The 21,831-nt window shown below is 37.5% G+C and overlaps 1 protein-coding gene and 1 pseudogene across 2 annotated transcripts in view; one reads left to right on the forward strand and one right to left on the reverse strand.

Annotated features, from left to right (window-relative positions):
- The window catches only part of TTBK2 (tau tubulin kinase 2), a 155,250-nt gene that overhangs the window by 89,211 nt on the left and 44,208 nt on the right, over positions 1 to 21,831 (reverse strand). Inside the window, exons 4-7 of the mRNA XM_003791760.3 lie at positions 19,140 to 19,213; positions 8,012 to 8,152; positions 5,764 to 5,868; positions 1,169 to 1,234 (exon numbers count right to left, since the gene is read on the reverse strand). Of these exons, the coding sequence (XP_003791808.1) occupies positions 1,169 to 1,234; positions 5,764 to 5,868; positions 8,012 to 8,152; positions 19,140 to 19,213 (386 nt within the window). The remainder of the gene's footprint in view (positions 1 to 1,168; positions 1,235 to 5,763; positions 5,869 to 8,011; positions 8,153 to 19,139; positions 19,214 to 21,831) is intronic.
- LOC111725944 lies at positions 11,336 to 12,014 on the forward strand (annotated as a pseudogene). The gene has a single exon (XR_002773875.1). The product of XR_002773875.1 is annotated as a U6 snRNA-associated Sm-like protein LSm2 pseudogene (transcript).

Here is a 21,831-nt window from a genome sequence, read left to right on the forward strand (position 1 = left end):
GGTTGAGCTATAGGCGCCGAGCCAAGTGAATCTTTCTAAAAGTAGAATATAATAAACATCTTAACACAGTAACTAAGAAAATCACATGAAGGCTATGTTAACCAGTTTGATGAAAATATTTCAAACTGTATATGAAAACACCACACTATACCCCATAATTGTATTAATGTACACAGCTATGATTTAATAAAAAAAGAAAAGGGAGTTCATACAAAAGTATATATATATACTCTATATATATATAGACCACAACATACTAATCCTATTACATTCAGCACTAATTAAATTCTCATTAAAGCAATTCTAGTTTCACAGAACAGGAACAAGTTTGAAAAAAAAAAGTACAAAGAAAAGATTTCTCTTATTTTCTCAAGGAATCACTTGTTAAACTTAACTCCTGCAAACAAGTTCAAGGATTGAGAATTCATATAATGCCCACCTTTCCTAGTCATAATTAAGGTCCAGGATGAGGGGGAAAAATCAGAACAGAACAATAGGACTGAGGTAATAAAGGAGAGAAGTGGAAGAGATGAGGGGGAGACTGAGGGAGGAAGAGAAGAAGCTGGGGAAGGGGGACAGAGAAAGAGATTTTTAAAATTTAACCCAAGAGGAAAGGGATAATTCACTAAAACAAAACTTTGTAAGTTGTCTGTAACTTGAGATCTTCATGAAAACAAAAGGTTTGAAGGGAAGGAGTATATCACAGATTACATACTACAGATAAAATGATGACCCCTCTACATTTCATTAGGTATATATAGCAATTACATTCCCAAATAACTTCTTGAACTACAACACAGTTGTTCTATCTCTTCAAAATTCTATTTTAAATGTGTTAACAATACTCACTTCTACTTAATTTAAGGACTGATTTTCTATAGACAAATGATACTTAGCTATTATTTTTTCAGGCAAATTCAATTTTATTTTCTATGTAACTGTGGATACAATATATACCTTACCATGAATTAGTATTATAAACTCCTTTACCATCAGTGTTACACACAAAAAAGTAAATTAGAATAATCATTCCAAGTAACTTTGTAGCAATAAAGAGAATCCTCTACTCTTAAGGATTTTCCATACCTTCATACTCTAAAGTAAAGAGCTCAAACGACTTAAGCCATTAGCATGCTTATGCAGATACCACTCTGGTTTAGATACTTACCCTGTTCCTATGAGCATTGATTGATGCATAACGAACTGTCCCTCGAAAGCCTGCCACAGCTCGAGGCTACAACAAAGCCAAGTAAAGAATAATAAATATGCTTCAAATAACAATAGATTCAGCACACTTGAGCCCATGAAATAAATGGTAGATGTGTTCATTATTATCACAGTAAAACACTATCTTAATTTCTCTAACTTTAGAAAACCAAAAACTCTAAACAAAAAAAACCAATTGTAACATTTATTATACTTAATTTTGTTTCAGTTCTGTTTTTTCCTATCTAATTTTAAAATACAGTGGCATTTTTGACATATATGTATTATAAGACACTAAATGCTTACATATATCCAGAATTATGCCAAGCAACATAGTACATATATTAATGTTCAAGCTCTGGATATAAATAAATATATTGAAACCATGAAAAATCACTAACCTAACATGCTAATCTTTTCATATCTTTGTTTTGTTTCATTAAACTCAATTCAGAGGTGGCAGTAACTTGTACCCTACCAATATATGTAATTAGTTTATTAAAAATTCAAGTTTTGGGTACTTAATAGATTCCAGGTACTGGGAATAAAGTTAAACATGAATAATACATGATTCTAGCCCTCAGAGAACTCAACTTAAAGTCCAAACTTTTTATTTGGTGTACAAGACTTTCCAGATCTGGCATTTGTCTAATTCAACAATGAATTTATTCTGGTTTCTCCTATAACGAATTTTATTTCTAGCTCAAAATTTTGCACACTATTCTTTCAAGTTGGAATGCCATCTCCTTGCATTGCCTCCACTGGCTAACTCTTCTACTTAATATTAAGGCTTCTGCTCAAATGTCACCTTCTCAAAGAAATATTCCTTAATTATCCTAATCTAAAATACTACTCCCCCATCTATAATACTACTCTGTTCTTTTACCCTGCTTTATTTCTTTCTCATAACCCATTTTACTACCCCAAATAAATTATACTTATATTTTTACTTTGTTTATCCAAACAATATAATTCAAGTTTCCTAAAATCAAATAAACAAAATTGTACAATATGACAAAAATCTACAAAGATAATTTTTGATTCTATATTAGTACAATATGGGAAAATTATTTCAGCCATAATCATGATTGAAAAGACAAATTAATTTCATACAACCAAAATTTTAAGGAAGCAGATAGATGCCAAAACAGGAGCTGAGACCAAATAAGACTTTCATAAATCACATTCTGAGACTAAATAATTCCACTTATAATAGTGAAATAGAGTAACCATCAATGCTTAAAGTTTTGGTCAACCTCTCAACATTATTAAATTAAGTTTGCCCTCAAGTTGCCTTTGTATATATTTTAAGTCTGGCCTAACGGTTTCTCCATACATAGGGAACAGTGGCCTAAAGAAACTGTAACCCACACTTAATAGCCAAGTTTCAGCCAATCACAGGCAGCCAACTGTTCACAGCAGGTTCAAATAAGGCAAACACCCATCTGCAACCAATCCAGCTGACTTCCATTTTCTTTATGTCCCTTTCCTTTTTCTGTCCATAAATGTTATCCAATCACATGGCAGCCCTGGAGTTACTCTGAACCGATTCTGGTTCTGGGGGCTGACTGATTCAAGAATCAATCTTTGCTCAATTAATTCTATTAAATTTAATTTGCCTAGAATGAACAATAAACACATGAAAAAACACTCATCATTCCTAATTATTGAAGAAATGCAAATCAAAACCACCTTGAGATACCACCTAACCTCAGTGAAATTAGCCTACAGTACAAAATCCCAAAGCTGCAGATGATGTGAGTGTGAAGACAAGGGAACACTTATACACTGTTAGTGGGAATGCAGCCTTTTTGAAAAGAATTATAGTGAATCCTCAAAGAGCTAAAAGTAGACCTCCATTTGATCCTACAATCCCCTATCTACAATACGAAGGATTTACCCAGAAGAAAAAAAAAATAATTTTACCATAAAGGTATCTGCACTCAAATGTTTATTATAGTTCAAGTCACAATTGCCAAGTTGTGGAAACAACCCAAGTGCCCATCAACCCATGAATGAATTAATGAACTATGGTATATGTATACCATGGAATACTATTCAGCCAAAAAAAATGGCAACTTTACATCTTTTGTATTTACCTGGATGGAGTTGAAAAACATTTACCTTAGTAAAATTTCACAAGAATGGAAAAGGGTGTATCAATTTATTCAATACTAATATGAAACCAGTAGATGAACAACTACATGCCCACACAAAAGAAAAAGACAATTAAATTCAAGTGAGGAGAGGGGGAAGGAAGGGGTGTGGTAGGCTTCCACCTAATGGACATAACATAGGGGTATATGGTATACCCCAGGTGAGGTGCTCGAGTACAACTTAGACTTTACCTAATAGACATAGTGTAACCTCATAGTTTGTACCCTCATATTAATCTGAAATTTTAAAAAATTTAATTTGTCTAAAGTTTTTTTTTTATTTTTTTGAGACAGAGTCTCACTCTGTCACCCTCAGTAGAGTGCTGTACAGTCACAGCTCACAGCAACCTCAAACTCTTAGACTCAAGAGATCCTCTTGCTTCAGCCTCCCAAATACCTGGGACTCCAGGCACTTTCACAACACTGAAGTTTTTCTTTTAACAAACCTAAGAGCCCTCTCAAATATAGTAGAGGTTGTAGTGAACGAAACTGGGAAGAGATTCAAAAATTTAATGAAGATATAGATTATAGGCTGGGCAGGAGAGAAAGGGGGAGGAAAAGACAGCTCTCCTGAGGTCAAAGCAAATAAATACCAACACTGAACTCAGAAATTATTCCATCTTAGGAGATACAATTTGATTAGTTTGTCAAAGAATTTATGCCCCAGAATATTCCCATCAATAATAGAGCAACTGGGGCTCAGTACCCAGAGCTCCATAACAAGAGTGCTGGCCACATACACTGAAGCTGGCAGATTCAAGCCCAGCCTGGGCCTGCTAAAACAAAAATGACAACCATAAAATAGCCAGGTGCTGTGGTGGGCACCCGTAGTCCCAGCTACTCAGGAGGCTGAGGCAAAAAAATCACTTAAGCCTAAGAGTTTGAGGTTGCTGTTAGCTGTGACACCACAGCACTCTGCCAAGGGTAACAAAGTGAGACACTGTCTAAATAAATAAATAATAGAATAGAATAGAATAGAGCAACTGGCTTGCAATGAGTAGAATTTAACAGCTGGGTATGTTCAGAGAAAGAGCAGCAGTAAGCCTTAACATTACCACTGTCATTCCAGAGCGACTGTGGGCATACCCAAAGATGTACCTCTGTGAGGAGCTATAACAGAAAACTTAAACTGTGTTTATGTGGGAGGCAGGGAGGAGGCAGACTTTAATAAAATAATTTAGTCAATTACTAAATAAACAATAATAATAAGCCCTCGAAGCAGGGGACCAGTACCCACAGTTGCTGTAATATTTTATCTATAATGTCCAGTTTCTAACAAAAAAATCATAAGGCATGCAAAGAAACAGGATTCTATGACCCATACATCAAGGAGAAAATCTGGCAACAGATACTCCCTATGGAAATGATCAGATACTGGATTTAACAGGAAAAGATTTCAAAGTAGCTGTTCTATTAATATAATAAGTACATTCAACAAACTAAAGGAGGCGTGGTGCCTGGAGCTCAGCAGCTAGGGTGCCACCCACATACACTGGAGCTGGCAGGTTCAAATCCAGCCTGAGACCTGCCAAACAACAATGACTACAACCAAAAAATAGCAGGGCGTTGGGGTGGGCGTCTGTTGTCCCAGTTACTTAGGAGACTAAGGCAAGAGGATCTCTTAAGCCCAGGAGTTTGAGGTTGCTGTGAGCTGTGATGCTATGGCACTCTACCCAGGGCAACGGCTTGAGACTCTGTCTCAAAAAAAAAAAAGAAAGAAAGAAACTAAAGGGAAGTTTGATTAAAGAGGTAAACGTATGATGAGAAGGTCTCATCAAACAGAGAATATCAATAGAGAGGACCAAATGGAAATTTTGGAAATTGAAAAGTATAATAACTGAAACAGAAAAACTGTAATACAAAGGAAGGACCTCATACTGCAAAAAAGACCCTTCATTCCAAAGGGTCAATGTATGTTCTTCCAACACCACTGTAAACGTACCTCTAATATACATTTTTTTTTGTGACAAAATCTCAAGCCGTTGCCCTGGGTAAAGTGCCATGGCATCACACTCACAGCAACCTCCAACTCCTGGGCTTAAGCGATCCTCTTGCCTCAGCCTCCCAAGTAGCTGGGACTATAGGCACCTACCACAACGCCCTGCTATTTTTTGGTTGTAGTTGTCATTGTTGTTTGGCAAGCCTAGGCTGGATTCAGAACTCCCCGGCTCCAGCCACTAGCCGCTTGAGCTACAGAAGCCAAGCCATAATATACATTTTTTTTAAGCCAAAAATTTCAGTGGTAAAATTTATTAATTTCATTCCGTAATTTAATCACAAACTTGATATGCCACTTCTTGGATAACATCCATTCTCATACATAATTACCATTTCTTTTAAAAGTATACTATAAATAACAGGCTAATTATCAAATATTTAATAATAGTATGAAAAATCTTACTGGTCTGACGTCACCACAGGAATTGGTAAACTGCCGAGCCAAGCCAAAATCAAGCATGTAACATTTCCTACATGTACTAGGAAAGCGACCCATGGCGAAGTTCGACTAGAAAAGCAAAGAAGGAAAATCTATACTTTCTTATAATACTTAGTCCTTTTATCTTACTCTTCTTATAGTTCAATTCCTCTTCTATTTAAACTTCATCGAACACACATGTTCCATATATACTATTCTAGTCAATGATGCTTATTAGATATTAATGCATAATTTACATAGTGGATTCTATTAATGCCCAGCATCAGGTAAACTTAACGCAAAAAACAAATTAAATGGTTGCATAAATTTACACACAAGACAGCAGCAAGTCTAAGTCACTGCTTAAATGACAACTCAATCTCTACTTTTTAAAGATGAGAAAAAATACACACATAAATAAAATATAGTATATATACAAAAAATTTTAAAGGAAGTTCTTATAGGCATGGTAAAGCTGAATTTTGCCAAGTATAAAATTTAAATACAACTTAAGGAAACATTTTAAAACAGACTTAAGGAAAATACACTTTGCATTCTTCCCTTAATGAAAATCTATGTAATGTCTAATGTCTATAAATTTGCAAAGATGGATATGTAAGAGGATTTGTGAAGGCAAAAGCCAAACTGTTACAGAATTATTAGCATTCCTTTTAAAACACTGTTTTACATAAAGAGCTTTCTGATAAAAATGGAACCTCTTCAATCACCTTGATTCTCAAATAATGACACTTACGTTAAATCTGACTCTACCATGTTAGATTTAGTTGGCATTTTCATTTAAACTAATTTTAGAAATCATGTAACAACAGATGGCTATACTTGTCAATGTACCAGTGTATAATATGTTTATAGTAAATACAGCATATCAGAAATGGGTCATTTCTCCTCATGAATAAAAAATCAAAGAAGAAAAAAAGCGTATTTCACAGTTACAGAAATGACAACTTCTAAGAAAAGCAGAATAGCAAAAAACCACAGTAGCACTCAGGAGAAAAATAAAGTCTTTCACAATTGATGATTTCTTATAAATATAATGTGTAACTAGAGAAATAGTTCAAAGAACACAATGCAAACATCTAAACGGAACATAAATACTTTTTAAACCATATCAGAAAAAAGAAATCCAAAGAATAACTACCATTTAGGCACAAGGCAATTAATTAGCAATGTTAATACATATAATAATAATAGTCAAGTATATATATTTTTTGATCTAGTACCTTTTGTAACAAACTGGATGGAACTGAAGACAATTTTCCTAAGTGAAGGACTACAAGAATGGAAAACCAAACACCATATGTACTCAATACTAAATTAGAACTAGTTGATCAATAATTATGTGCCCATATTGAAGAAAAACTCAATGGAATTCAAGTAGGTGGGAGGAAGGATGTGTAAATTCACACCTAAGAGAAACATCACACACATCATGGGTGGAGGGCACACTTATAATTTTGACTTCAAATATACAAAAGCAAACTATGCAACCCAAATGTGTGTATTCTGAAATATACGTAGATATACACACACACAGTACATATACTTTTTTTTTTGAGACAGAGTGTCAAGCTGTCGCCCTGGGTAGAGTACCATGGCATCATAAGTCACAGCAACCTCCAACTCGGGCTCAGCGATCCTCTTGCCTCAGTTTTTCTATTTTTAGTAGAGATAAGGTCTCGCTTTTGCTCAGGCTGATCTCGAACTGGTGAGTTGAAGCAATCTACCTGCCTTGGCCTCCCAGAGTGCTAGGATTATAGATGTGAGCCACTGCACCCAGTCTATACTTTATTTTGTTTTAAAGATGGGGTTTCATTATGTTGCCTAGGCTGGAGTACAGTGGTTATTCACAGGTATCTGAGATCACAACTCAAGGAAGCTTTAGCTCCTGGGCTCAAGTGATCCTCCTGCCTCTGACTCCTGAGCATCTAGGACTACAGGCTCCCACCACCACACCTGGCCTCATTCTTAATCTGGCTGCCAAGCAATTTTTCAGTGTGTGAGAAAGCTCTTGAAAAAGTTGTAGTTTGTAGTTTTCACTTTAAAAACATTAAGAGGTAAGTTATATTTTTGCTTCCAGCCCTCTACAGAAACAAAAATAATACCTTGTATTTAACCACAGCAAATACAGAAAGCTACATTGTAATTTATTGTGTCTGATCATAACATTAAGAGTACCAAACTCATTCTTTGCTCTTCTGGAAAAGGCCCCTACCGGTTTAATGTCTCGGTGCAAGAATCCCACAGAATGGATGCTTTCAATAGACTCCAAAATCTGTCTACCCAGCCGAAGAGTAGTGCTAATGGTAAATGTGCCCCGGGACTGGCTACGGCGAAGATCTGCCAGATTCCGACCCTATGGAAAACAAATAAACACTGTCAAATATGGTACTAAAACTATGTTGTAAGAGAAGACTGGGAAATTATTTACCTCTGAAAAATGTTTCAAGTGAAAGAGCAAGGGTTCCACGCAAATTGTGATCCTCTCACTCAACAAAAGAGATTCTCTTAATAAGATGAATATATGAAATATGAATATTTCAGACAAATTTAAGAATAAGCAGTTTTTCAGCATATCATGTTTCTGATTCATCACATTTTCCTTTATCTCTCATAACAAAATATAGATGTGATTATTTAAAATATAAATAACCAAATATAAAATATATACATACATAAAACATATAAATATAAAATATATCCTGCAATTCCTCAACTAGGAGTATATCCAAAAGACCAAGAATTACTTAGCAAAAACGATATTTGTGACTCGGCACCTGTGGCTCAAGTGGCTAAGGCGCCAGCCACATACACCTAAGGTGGCGGGTTCGAATCCAGCCTGGGCCCACCAAACAACAATGATGGCTGCAACCAAAAAATAGCCAGGCGTTGTGGCGGGTGCCTGTGGTCTCAGCTACTTGGGAGGCTCAGGCAGCAGACTCACTGGAGCCCAGGAGTTGGAGGCTGCTATGAGCTGTGATGCCACAGTACTCTGCCCAGGGGAAAAGCTTGAGGCTTTGTCTCAAAAAAAAAAGATATTTGCACCAGATTATTCATTGCAGCTCAGTTCATAATAGCCAAGTCATGGAAGAAGCCCAAGTGCCCCTCGACCCACGAATGGATTAATAAATTGTGGTATATGTATACCATGGAATACCATGCAACCTTAAAAAAAGATGAAGTCTTTATCTCTTTCATGTTTACATGGAGGGATCTGGAACATATCCTCCTAAGTAAAGTATCTCAAGAATGGAGGAAAAAGTATCCAATGTACTCAGTACTTCTATGAAACCTACTTATATTTACTCACACTTTCTTGTAAAAATAGAACACAACTGTAGTCCAGGATGATGAAGAGATACGGAGTGGGAGGGGAGGGGACGGGGGTTCGACAGAGGGAGGGTAAAAGGAGGGATTACACCTATGGAACATATAACAAGGGTACAAGTTAAATCTGTGAAATGTAGAACAGATGTTTTGGCACAATAATGGAGTAAATGAGGTGAAGCTATGTTGATTGGCTTAATGTAACCATGTTAGATTGTATAAAAAAATTAGCACATTGTACCCCACATATGCATGAATGTATTCATGATCTACGTGTATTTGACTTAATAAAATATATTATAAAATATATTTGCCCAGAGCAGCAATTCCTCATTACTGCCTAACATACATTCCCATTTAAGCTAATTAACTTTCCTCCACCAGTTTCCTTATAAAATGAAGCTAACAAAACCTACCCCTCAGAGTCTGTGAAGATAAACAGAAAAACAGATAAACTTTGCAGGGGGGTTTGAGACAGAGTCTCACTTTGTTGCCCTCAATAGAGTACTGTGGTGTCACAGCTCACAGCTTTCTCCAACTCTTGGGCTCAAGCGATTCTCTTGCCTCAGCCTCCCAAGTAGCTGGGACCTCAGGCGCCCACCACAATGCCTGGCTATTTTTTTTTTTTTTATTGTAGTTGTCATTGTTGTTTAGCAGGCCTGGGCAGATCTCCAACCCACCAGCTCCAGTGTATGTGAGTGGCACTGTAACCACTGAGCTACAGCACCACCGAGCCACATGTAAACTTTTAAAATGCTTTTAATGTACTTTTAAAATGTACACAGTAGGTACACAGTAGGGTACTCATTAAATGTTAACTGTTGTTATGTTAACTACTAATTCTAACATGATATGGCAAATATTCAATTACTTGTAGCAGTAGATAAAAGCAATGAATGTATCCAGCCAGTGCCAAATGTATTGCATTCATAATTGCGTTTAATCTTCAGAGCACCCTAAGTAGAAGGTGCTCTGTGCCTGTTTTACAGATGACTAAACCAAAGCTCAGAGAAATTCAAGAATGTTAACCTGTTTTCAAATCTCTGTCTCATTCTAAAGTAGTTTTTTCCTATAGCGTTTTTCTACCATAATTTTTCATGGTGTTGCTCCACACCAAGTAGGTTCCTTGCTGCTTAAGCAATAAAACAGTAATCCAAAGAGAGCAGGGCTATGATCATGCAGTTCTAACACCCAAAGAACGGAGATGCTCATATCACTAAGGTACTTAAATATCCCAATTTCTTTACTACCAAAATTTCATAGTGTATGTCCAGGATTATTATGCCACTAAATACCATCACTTCATCAATTAATTTACGTTGTGGGAAAACTGTATTTTAAAAAGAAAATAAGAAGCACAATGGACTCCTGACTTTACTATAATCTTTAAACTCTTATCGAGGAGTAATTAATAATTAAACTCATAGTGTATATCTGGGATTACTATGCCACTAAATACCATCACTTCATCTAAAGACAACTGACAGACTTTTGAAAAAGCAATCAATTCTTAGATTACTTGAGTATTGTTCAAATGAATTATTAATTACTCTCAGTAATAGAGTTTAATTATTAATTACTCCTCAATAAGAGTTTAAAGATTGTAGTAAAGTCAGAAGCCCATCATGTTTCCTATTTTCTTTTTTCCCCCCCTTTTTAAGAGACAGAGTCTCACTTTCTTGCCCTGGGTAGAGTGCCGTGGCATCACACAGCTCACAGCAACCTCCAACTCGCAGGCTTAGGCAATTCTCTTGCCTCAGCCTCCTGAGTAGCTGGGATTACAGGCACCTGCCACAACACCCAGCTTTTTTTTTGTTGCAGTTTGGCCGGGGCCAGGTTTGAACTCACCAACCTCGGTATATGGGGCCGGTGCCCTACACACTGAGCCACAGGCACCACCCACCTATTTTCTTTTTAAAATACAGTTTTCCCACAGCAAAAATTAATTGGTATGTATTTTTATTATTATTTTTAATCTTAAGGAAGTCTTCGGCATCCCTGGAGCATGAGTTTAATAATCCCATGTGAGTACCAGCATTCCAATCATTTTTTTCTTCAAAAATCATACTTTTGATTGTCAGAAGTTCTAATACCTCTCTGAGCCAGCGGCTGCAGCCAGGCTCTGGTCTCCAGTTTTTGGTACGTTCCGCTGCGTTTACCGCTGCACTTGCACGGCCCCACTCCACCCCCGTGCGGGCTCGCGCTCCTGTACCCTCCTGGTCTCCGACCCGCAGCATCCAGTCCTCTTCCCGGTCCGGCCCGCAAGCCGCGGTGCCAGCACCATGCGCTTCTATTCCTTTTTCAAGTCCCTTGTGGGCAAGGATGTGGTCGTGGAACTCAAGAATGACCTAAGCATCTGTGGAACCCTCCACTCCGTGGATCAGTATCTCAACATCAAACTAACTGACATCAGTGTTACAGACCCTGAGAAATATCCTCACATGTTATCAGTGAAGAACTGCTTCATACGGGGCTGAGTAGTCCGCTATGTGCAGTTGCCAGCAGATGAGGTGGACACACAGTTGCTACAGGATGCAGCAAGAAAGGAAGCCCTGCAGCAGAAACAGTGATGGCTCCTCCCATTTCCCCTCCCTCCTATATTGGTGGCTCAGAATCTCAAGTCGCAGCCCTGGACCCTTCTTCCTCAATACTGAGGCGTTTTGTTTGTTAAGGGATGAGGGGAGTAATAGTGGGGAACAGCTATCCTCTATTGAGAAGGGGAGGATAAGTAGGCTGGGGAACTGCAAAGCCTTTCAGTCTCCAGCATCTGCCCTTCCCACTCCTTTCCTGGAGATGCTGGGAGACTTTCCTAGGTCTTTCCAGGACAGCATGTGATTAATGTGGGGGATGGAAAGAATCTGTCCCGCATCGGGAATAAAATTGATGATGCATAAAAAAAAAAAAAAAAAAAAGAAGTTCTAATACTAGAACTTTATTTGAAAATAACTCACCATCATAAATTTTGGGTTTTTATCTTAGCAATGATTTGAAAGATTTAAGTCTTTTAAATATAAACCTAATACAGCAATTATCAAAATCTGAGAAGAAAAATATAAGGCCAACAAGAATATGGACAGAAGCATTACTAACATGGTAAAAATAAACAGATTTGACCTACCAAATTATACTTCAGAGTAAATACTACTAGTGGTTACTAATTGTTAGAGAAAAATTTTTTTAAATCCATACAGTAGTCACCATTTATTCACAGTTTGACTTCCCAGGTTTAGGTTACCAGCAGTCAACCATGGTTCAGTGTATTAAATGGAATAGTCCAGAAATAAACAATTCACAATTTTAAAACTATGGACTGAGTAATGTAGTGAAATCTCATGCTATCTTGCTCTCATGCATCTTACTGACTGCTATGTAGCCATTAAAAAAAAAAAAAATCAATGATCTGGCTCAGCACCCGTAGCACACTGGTTAGCAACAGCCACATACATGGAGGGTGACAGGTTCGAACCCGGCCCAGGCCAGCTAAATAACAATGACAACTGCAACAAAAAATAGCCAGGTGTTGTGGTAGACACCTGTAGTCCCAGCTACTTGGGAGGCTGAGGCAAGAGAATCACTTAAGCACAAGAGTTGAGGTTGCTGTGAGCTGTGACACCACAGAACTCTACCCAGGGCCACATAGTGAGACTCTGTCTCACCAACAACAACAACAAAACAAAAATCAATGATCTTTACAATATGGAATGAACGAAAGAAGCAAGTTCATTTTGTCCAAGTAATTCTACAAGCTTAACAAGATTCCAATAAAAATACAAGTACATTTTTTAATTGAAAATTTGAAACATACTTAGAAGGGGAAAAAATAAAATGAACCTGATGTCTCCATCCACCACCCAGAATGAACCATTATCAATTCATGACCAATCTTGTTTCATCTATTACCATCTGCTCATACATACCCTCTCCTCTCCCACTTTAACACAGTAGATTATTTTCATGTAAATTCCAATCATATCATTTCGTCTATATATAAATAAAAAAGCACATAAGGGAAAAAGAGATAAAAACATAAAAAGAAGTTATCAGTAATTCTATTGTTGTAAATTTGAATTAGAAACAGCAACATAAACCAAGACATATTTTCATTTAAAAAATGTATGCCCTGGATCTCTCCACTTGGAAAGAATTAAAAATCATGACCAAGCCAACTGCAACAGGCACCAAAACACCTAGAATGTGGTCTCTAAACACCATTTTTCATTAAGGAATCAGAACTTTTTTTTTTGAGTAGAGTGGGTAGAGTGCTGTGGCATCACAGCTCACAGCAACCTCCAACTCCTGGACTCAAGTGAGTCTCCTGCCTCAGCCTCCCAAGTAGCTGGGACCACAGACGCCCGCCACAACGCCTGGCTATTTTTTTGGTTGCAGCCATCATCGTTGTTTTTTTTTGGTGGGCCTGGGCTGGATTCAAACTTGCCACCTTAGGTGTATGTGGCTGGCGCTCTAGCCACTTGAGCCACAGGCGCCGAGCCAAGGAATCAGAACTTAATGGAGAAATGATTCCAGATCAGAAGCATGAAATACACAGAATGATGCCAGTACATGGTATTATATCAAAAAACAAGGATACTATCAAAGACTGCTACAGCCTAATCCTGTCAAAATGAATCAGGACCCACCTTGAAGGGAGTCCCATTAGCCAAAGAAGGGACAATTTTCTCTTTGCTTTTAAAGAGCAAAGCAACTACAATGATTGAAAGATACCAAATATATGTGAAATCCATGACTTCATAGATTTATTACATATTTATATATATATTTATATTAGAGAACCAATTCATTATTCTGAAAACTGATAAATAATCAAATACTAAGTTCTACCTTTCCTATATTCCGTGTATCCAGGATAACCTAATAGGGGATGGAGAACTTTTTAGAAAAAGAATTCTAGCTAATAAACCAAGAAAAAAATGACAGAATAGTGTATTTGCAACCCCTATTAAAATAATGGGTCTAGGCAGTGATTACTAATGGGTTGATAAAACCATTAATAACTTTAAAATGGATGGATTAGACTGACAATCTCTGAACCCACTGATGAATCTTAACATGCTTAACAGAAAAATCAGATACCACCTCCTGATATGATGCAACAGGAGACACAATTCCACCTTTGAAGTAGCTTTGCTACTAAACCAGAAATCTTACTTAATTACAAATTTATAGGAAAAATGAGCAGAAGGACTTTTTTTTTTTTTAGAGACAGTCTTACTTTGTCACCCTCGGTGGAGTGCTGCAGCATCACAGCTCACAGCAACCTTCAACTCTTGGGCTTAGGTGATTCTCTTGCCTCAGCCTCCCGAGTAGCTGGGACTACAAGTGCCTGCCACAATGCCCAGCTATTTTTGTTGCAGTTGTCACTGTTGTTTTAGATGGCCGGAACCAGGTTCAAACCTGCCACTCTCAATATATGTGGCCGGCTCCCTACCCACTGAGCCACAGGCACTGCCCTACAGAAGGACATCTTAAAAACCACCACAAAGAAACAATCAGCAAAACAAGAATATGGTAACTTCTGCATAACAAAGGACCCCATTTTTATCAATGACAATAAAAATAATAACAAAAGGCTCAGTGCCTGTAAATCAGTAGTTAGAGGGCCAGCCACATACACTGGGGCTAGCAGGTTTGAACCTGGCCCGAGCCTGCTAAACAACAATGACAACTACAACAAAACAGCCAGGAGTTTTGACAGGCACTTTTAGTCCCTGCTACTTGGGAGGCTGAGGCAAGAGAATCTCTTAAGCCCAAGAGTTTGAGGTTGCTGTGAGCTGTGACATCACAGCACTCTACTGAGGAAAACATAGTAAGGCTCTGACTCAAAAAGAAAAAAAAAAGTAACAAAAATAAAACTGCAAGAAAATAAAAGATAGGAAGAATGAATAGATTAAAAAGAGGCTTAATGACTGGGCACAGTGGTTTGGCTCATGTCTATAATCCCACACTTTAGAAGGCCCAAGCAGGAAGACTGCTTATGGCCAGTCGCCTGAGCAAAAGCAAGGGCCCCTCTCCACAAAAAGTAGAAAAATTAGCTGGGCATAGTGGCATGCACATGTAGTCCCCAGCTAATTGAGAGGATGAGACAGGAAGATCACTTAAGCCCAGGAGTTCCAGGTTGCAGGGAGATATAATGAGGCCACTGCACTACAGAATGAGTGACAGAGCAAGAGTGAGATCTTGTCTCAAAAAAAAAAAAAAAAGCCTGGCATGGCGCCCACAGCTCAATCATTAAGACACTGGCCATATGCACAGGAGCTGGTGGGTTCAAACTCAGCCAGGGCCTGCCACACAACAATGACAATAACAACAACAACAAAAATAGCTGGGCATTGTGACAGGCGCCTATAGTCCCAGCTACTGGGAGGCTGAGGCAAGAGAATCTCTTAAGCCTAAGAGCTGGAGGTTGCTGTGAGCTGTGATGCTACAGCACTCTACTCAGGGTGACATAGTAAGACTCTGTCTCTTCCTGAGATAGAAGGAAAGAGATTCCTGAAACAAGATTAGCTATATATTGATCATTGTTCGTGGGGCGCTGAGTAGATGGTGTTCATTACACTAGTTTCTCTACTTTTGTGTATGTCTAATTTTTCTCACAATAATTAAAGTTGTTTTATTTTGAGTCATAGTCTCACTCTGTCGCCCTGAGCAGAATACCGTGGCATCATACCTCATAGCAACCTCAAACTTTTGGGCTTAAGTGATCCTCCTGTCTCAGCCTCCCAAGTAGCTGTGACTACAGGCACCCGCCACAATGCCCAACTAGTTTTAGAGACAGGGTCTTGCTCTTACTCAGGCTGGTCTTGAACTCCTTAGCTCAGGTGATCCACCTGCAACAGCCTCCCAGAGTGCTAGGATTACAGGCATGAGCCACTGAGCTCCGCCTGAAAAGTTTTTTATTCTTAAATATGATATCTCTTATGTTAGGCAATCTAAATATACATTTGTACTCATTACAGGACTCAAAAGTTTTTTGAAGTATTTTGCCCTTTACTAGGTAGTGTGCTTATCATAAAATATCACCCTTTTGCTACCCTAAGGACACTCATGCAAAGCCTCTACAGTGACAGGATATTAGATTAAACCAAAGTTTTGCTAAGAGAATTGAGAAAATAAATGTGTACAACTCCTTGAATTCAATAAGAATTTAAGGCCCATTTTAATGGTATATAGCCAGCATTTCTACAAGAAAGACAGGATTATTCTTTTAAAATATTTAAGGCAGATATTATGCCATTGAATTACCAGGAGAAAGAGAACAAGGTTAACTTAAGAATAATGAATTTCAGGATGCTTCCCACTTGGGTTCCCCCCTCCATTGCCAGATGTTCTGTGCCCACTCTTCCTCTTATCTATCTTTCAATAAACTCTGTCCTTTTGCTTAAAAAAAGAAAAAAAAAGAATACTGAATTTCAGGTTTTAGCTAGGTTTGAGCATTTAAATTTTATAAAAACATAGGGAGAGACCTAGTAGTTATGTTTCATATGCCAAATAAGTGAGAGTATCCTCTAGCAGTTATACTAGCTTTATCCTTCCAAATCAAGTCAATCATAACTATAACAAGAGAGTTTAATGGGTTAACTTTACAAGATAAAAGTCAAACGGAAAAGTTCTTAGGAAACTCCATAGGACCTTGTCAAAGGCCATCATTACCTGATATACACTAGTCCATTTAGTTTTCCCAGTACAATGAGCCTTCCCATTTATAGAAAATGAGATTTTGGTAACTGTAACAATAAAAAGGAGTATGAACTGACACTAACAGAGACTCTGCAGACTAAAAAAAACTCCTCTCCCTAATTCTCCAGTCAGTAGTAACCTGAAGACAGAACTGGAGTTTACTACAGCAAGAATAATGCCCTTAGGTCTAATGCCTATCAAATGAGTTAGTGTCAGGAAAACCATAAGCCTCCTTGAACTTCAACCTCTCCATCTATAAAATGGGGACAAAACCTGTCCTTTTCACTCCATGGGAGTATGGCAAGGATCACATAAAATGTATGATAAATCCAGATGAAAAATATAATATCATGCAAAAAGTTATATTATTACTGGCCAAAGTGAGACAAAGTAGGTTCTATATTAATAGTCTACAGGGATAGCTGCTTTGAGAAATAAAACTATAGGCCAGGTGCCTGTGGCTCAAGCGGCTAAGGTGCTAGCCACACACACCAAAGCTGGTGGGCTCAAATCCAGCCGGGGCCTGCCAAACAACAATGACAACTGCAACCAAAAAATAGCCAGGTGTTGTGGTAGGTGCCTATGGTCCCAGCTACTTGGGAGGCTGAGGCAAGAGAACCGCTTAAGCCCAGGAGTTTGAGGTTGCTGTGAGCTATGATGCCACAGTACTCTACCCAGGGGGACCAGAGCTTAAGGCTCTGTCTCAAAAAAAAAAAAAAAAAGAAAGAAAGAAAGAAAAGAAAAGAAATAAAACTATACTGGCTCCAGAGATAGTGACTCACATGATTCAAAGACTTTAAGGCTACACTCTACAGAGAGGTTTGATTATCTTCAGATCTCAATCAAATTCTGAAAGGTGGCTGAGGGAAACCAAAAAAGCTCTCTGAAATGAAATATTTTGTCTCTGAAATTACTATTATTTAGATAAGTTGAAAGAAAATAAGTCAAATGCCCCCAAAAGTTTGTTAAAGATGAAAGGAAATTCTGAGAACTCTAAGTTAGGCAGCAGGTGAACTATGGCTTTTAAACTTAGAGGGTGGCTTGGTGCCTGTAGCACAGTGGTTATGGCACTGGCCACATACACCCAGAACCCAGCCAGGGCCAGCTAAACAACAATGACAACTGCAACAAAAAAATAGCTGGGCATTGTGGTGGGCGCTTGTAGTCCCAGCTACTTGGGAAGCTGAGGTAAGAGAATCTCTTGAGCCCAAGTTAGAGGTTGCTACGAGTTGTGACACCAGGGCACTCTACCAAGGGTGACAGAATAAGACTGTCTCAAAAAAAAAAAAAAAAAAATTGAGGGTGACTATAGTTCAGGATGTGTGTGTGTGTGTGTGTGTGCTTTGGGCGGTGGAGGCAGTGTCGAAGAAAATGGAATGGTTTCCCTTTCCTCCCTGATACAATCATTCTTCTAATATTCCACTTTCTGAATTTTCCTCTGAACCCTCAACCTAACTCCATGTATGTCTAAAGGACAGAGAACAGAGCTATGTTAATAATGGAAAGAGAGAAAGAAATGGCATTTTTCCTCTACATCAGTTAATGCTTAAATTTTCAAGTTGTCAGAGTTGGTATTTCTTACAGTTTGAACATGTTCCCCAAAGTTGGTGTGTTGGAAACCTAATCTCCAATGCAATGATATTGAGAGGTATGACCTTTCAGAGGTGATTAGGTCATGAGGGTTCTGCCCTCATGAATAGATTAATGCCATTAGTGTGGAAGTGGGCTTCTGATTAAAAAAAATAAAAAGGATGAGTTTGGCTCCCTTCTCCAGAGCCCCTGCACATACCCATGCTTTATTGTTCTTTCCTCTCCTACCATGGGAAGGAAGACATAGGAAGAGGGTCTTCGTAAGATGCAGGTCCTTCAATCTTTGATTTCTCAGCCTCAAGCATTGAAAGAAATAAATCTCTGTTCTTTATAAATTACCCAGTCTCAGGTATTCTGTATTAGCATGAAAGAGACTAAGATGATATTTGAGAGCATAAATGAACTTAGAATCTCTAAGGTAATGAATGAATGATAGAAAGGGAAGGGACAGGGACAAGGCAAGACTCATATTATCTCTCTTAATCCATGCAGTGATTAAAAACTGCAAAGATGACAATCAGTGAAAATACAGGTCAACTAAAATAGCTGACAAGGACAACCATTTCATTTTTAGAAACTCTATGTTGAGTTTGTTTAAATAAAGTTCCATCTGCACAGTGTAAAACATTCTGAGATGATACCAAGAATGTTGTTATTTATTCATATCCACTGCAATTGGGTATTTTGATCAAAACTGGAAGATTTTAACAGACATTTTCAAGGTAACCTACCTGCAACTGCATGACCACATAGTTGAATCGATCATTCCTCCCACAGCCAATAAATCTACAAACATGGTCTTTCCCTGGATAAAAAAAAAAAAAAAAAAAAAAAGGAAGGAAGAAAACAGTAGAAAAGAATAACTATGGTTTCTCTTCTAAAAAATTAAAAATTTATTTTTATGTGTAATATTTTATGATTGAATATAAAGTACATAAAATATGTTTTAAGAACCTTAAGGATAAGAAATTTATATTATTCAAATTTTCTACCTATCTCCCCTCTCCCCACTCTTTGTGTGGTCAAATAAATATCTGCTGAATGAATAAGTGAACAAATGAATACATGAATGAGGAAACAAAAGTGTGGTAATTTATTTAGGAAGGAAAGTAATAAGGTCAATTCAGATCAACCTGCCCAGACACAATATATATAAAAGTACAGAAAAGCAATAAATAAAAACTATGTTAAGAATATCATCTCAAATTTTAGATATGTTTTGCTATTCACATTATACAATTTTATCAAGTCACATAATCTTCCTAGGCCTCCTTGATTTGGATTAGCGCAGTGGTTTTCAACCTACGTTCCACATGTGAAATCTAAGAATGTGCTGGCTGGGTATAGAGGAGAACAGACATAGAGCAGGTAGAAATCTAGGATCCCTCCCCCATTTAAAAAACTGATACAAAAGTACCCAGAGAGGATCAAGCTTCATGGGTTCCAGGGCCAGAAGAAGGCACCTGTCAGGAACACAGTGACTATGAAGCAGAAGGGCAGAGTAACATGGTGTTGGAGAAGGAGATCCTGAAGGGTCTTTGTACACTTTATGACAAGGAATCTGAACCACATGGATAGGTCAGTGTTTTCTAACTCTGGCTGTTTATCAAAACCATCTGGAAAAATTTTTAATGATTCATTTATTCTTTTTTTTTTTTTTGATAGAGTATCACTATGTCACCCTTGGTAGAGTGCCATGGCATCACAGCTCACAGCAACCTCAAACTCTGGGGCTCAAGCAATTCTCTTGCCTCAGTCTCCCAAGTAGCTGGAACCACAGGTGCCCACCACAATGCCTAGCTATTTTTGTTGTTGTTGTTGTTGTTGTTGTTGTAGGTGTCATTGTTGTTTAGTAGGCCTGGGCTGGGTTTGAACCTACCAGCCCCGGTGTATGTGGCCAGTGCCCTAACCACTGAGCTATGGACACCGAGCCAAGATTGCTAAATTCTAAGCTAATTCAGAATCTGTATAGACTATGAGCTTTTCAAAAGTTCTCCAAATGATCCAAAAGTAGTCAAGGCATGGATAGATATTTGAAAACTAATTGCTGAGTTATGAGAAGCAGCTAAAAACTTTTAAGATAAGGAATAACATACGAAAACACTGCATTTTAGAAGATCACTATGGTGGCAATCAAGAGGACACACTAGACAATATTGGAGACAGAAAGGTCCTCTCAAGACAGTTACAATATCCTGTGAGAGAGAATAAAGGGACTTGAAATATAAGTATTATAGTAGAGATGAGATAAGACAGGATAAACGTGAGAGATACTAGAGATGCAGCTTTTTACTAGAAATTTTATGATTAAATGAAAAGCTGTACAAAACTAAGAGATATAGAAGAAGTAGTATAGATTTTAAGGGATATAAAATGTTGAATTTGAGGACAACTGGCTGAATTCAGCAGACAGTTATAATTTCAGGACTGGTGCTGAGACAAAAAGGCTGAGTTCTATATATAAATTGGGAAACCATTAGTTCACAGAAGATATATAGAATCACAAATACAAATGGAAGATTGACAAATGAAAGAATAAAATATAAAAGGAAAAGAAAGCTAAGTGTAATTCTGGAAAGTACAACATTTTAAAAAATAAACAAAAATAAAAGAGTCCTTGAAAGAAATAGGGGAAGAGCCTGCAATGTAGGAGGAAACTCTGAGAAAGGGATATCACAGAAACCTCTCAGAAAACCATTTCATGAAGGTGGAAGTACCCATTGCCAAGTGCTAAGAAAGCCTGAGAAGAGCTAATATAAACAATTAGGAAGTCACTAATGAGTAGAAGGGGCAGAAGTCAGTTTACAATGGGGTAAAGAATAAATGGAATGAAACAATGAGAGTAGATAATTTTTGAAAAAGCTTGCTTATAAAGGGAAAAACCAAAATCAAGGTCAAGATTTGGTAGACTGATGAAATGCTAAAAACTATTTTTTTCACTGACTGACTTGAAATATAAATAGAATTAAGATTTATTTTAGTTAATAATTTCACATTTCTTCTTTGCATCTGGGTTATCAATTATACATTGTTCTCTCATTCTCTGTGTAGCTAGCAAGCATAGGTGCAATAGGAACATAGTAATTCACAACATGTACAGTGCATGTTGATTACTCTACAGGTATTTCACATATATTTGTAAACTGTGAAATCTAGTCAGTTGTAACAGAATGAAAGGACAAAATTATAGTCAATTAGTAAGTTACTCTTTTCCTTAATTTCAAAGAAATAATAAAAAATAATTTAAATTTATTATCCATTTTTCAAGTCTCTAACCTTCTATCATGTAATATTTAAACATAGTACCTATATCACAAAGATATTTCAACCATCTAAAAACAAAAGTTCATACTAGCTATAACTCAGCCTGGATCACTTCTTTTGAAATATCTTGAAAAGATATACCAAAGCACTCTTTTATTT

Source organism: Otolemur garnettii, unplaced genomic scaffold, assembly GCF_000181295.1.
Source record: "Otolemur garnettii isolate 467f Iridium unplaced genomic scaffold, OtoGar3 scaffold00050, whole genome shotgun sequence".
Taxonomy (NCBI): Eukaryota; Metazoa; Chordata; class Mammalia; order Primates; family Galagidae; genus Otolemur; species Otolemur garnettii.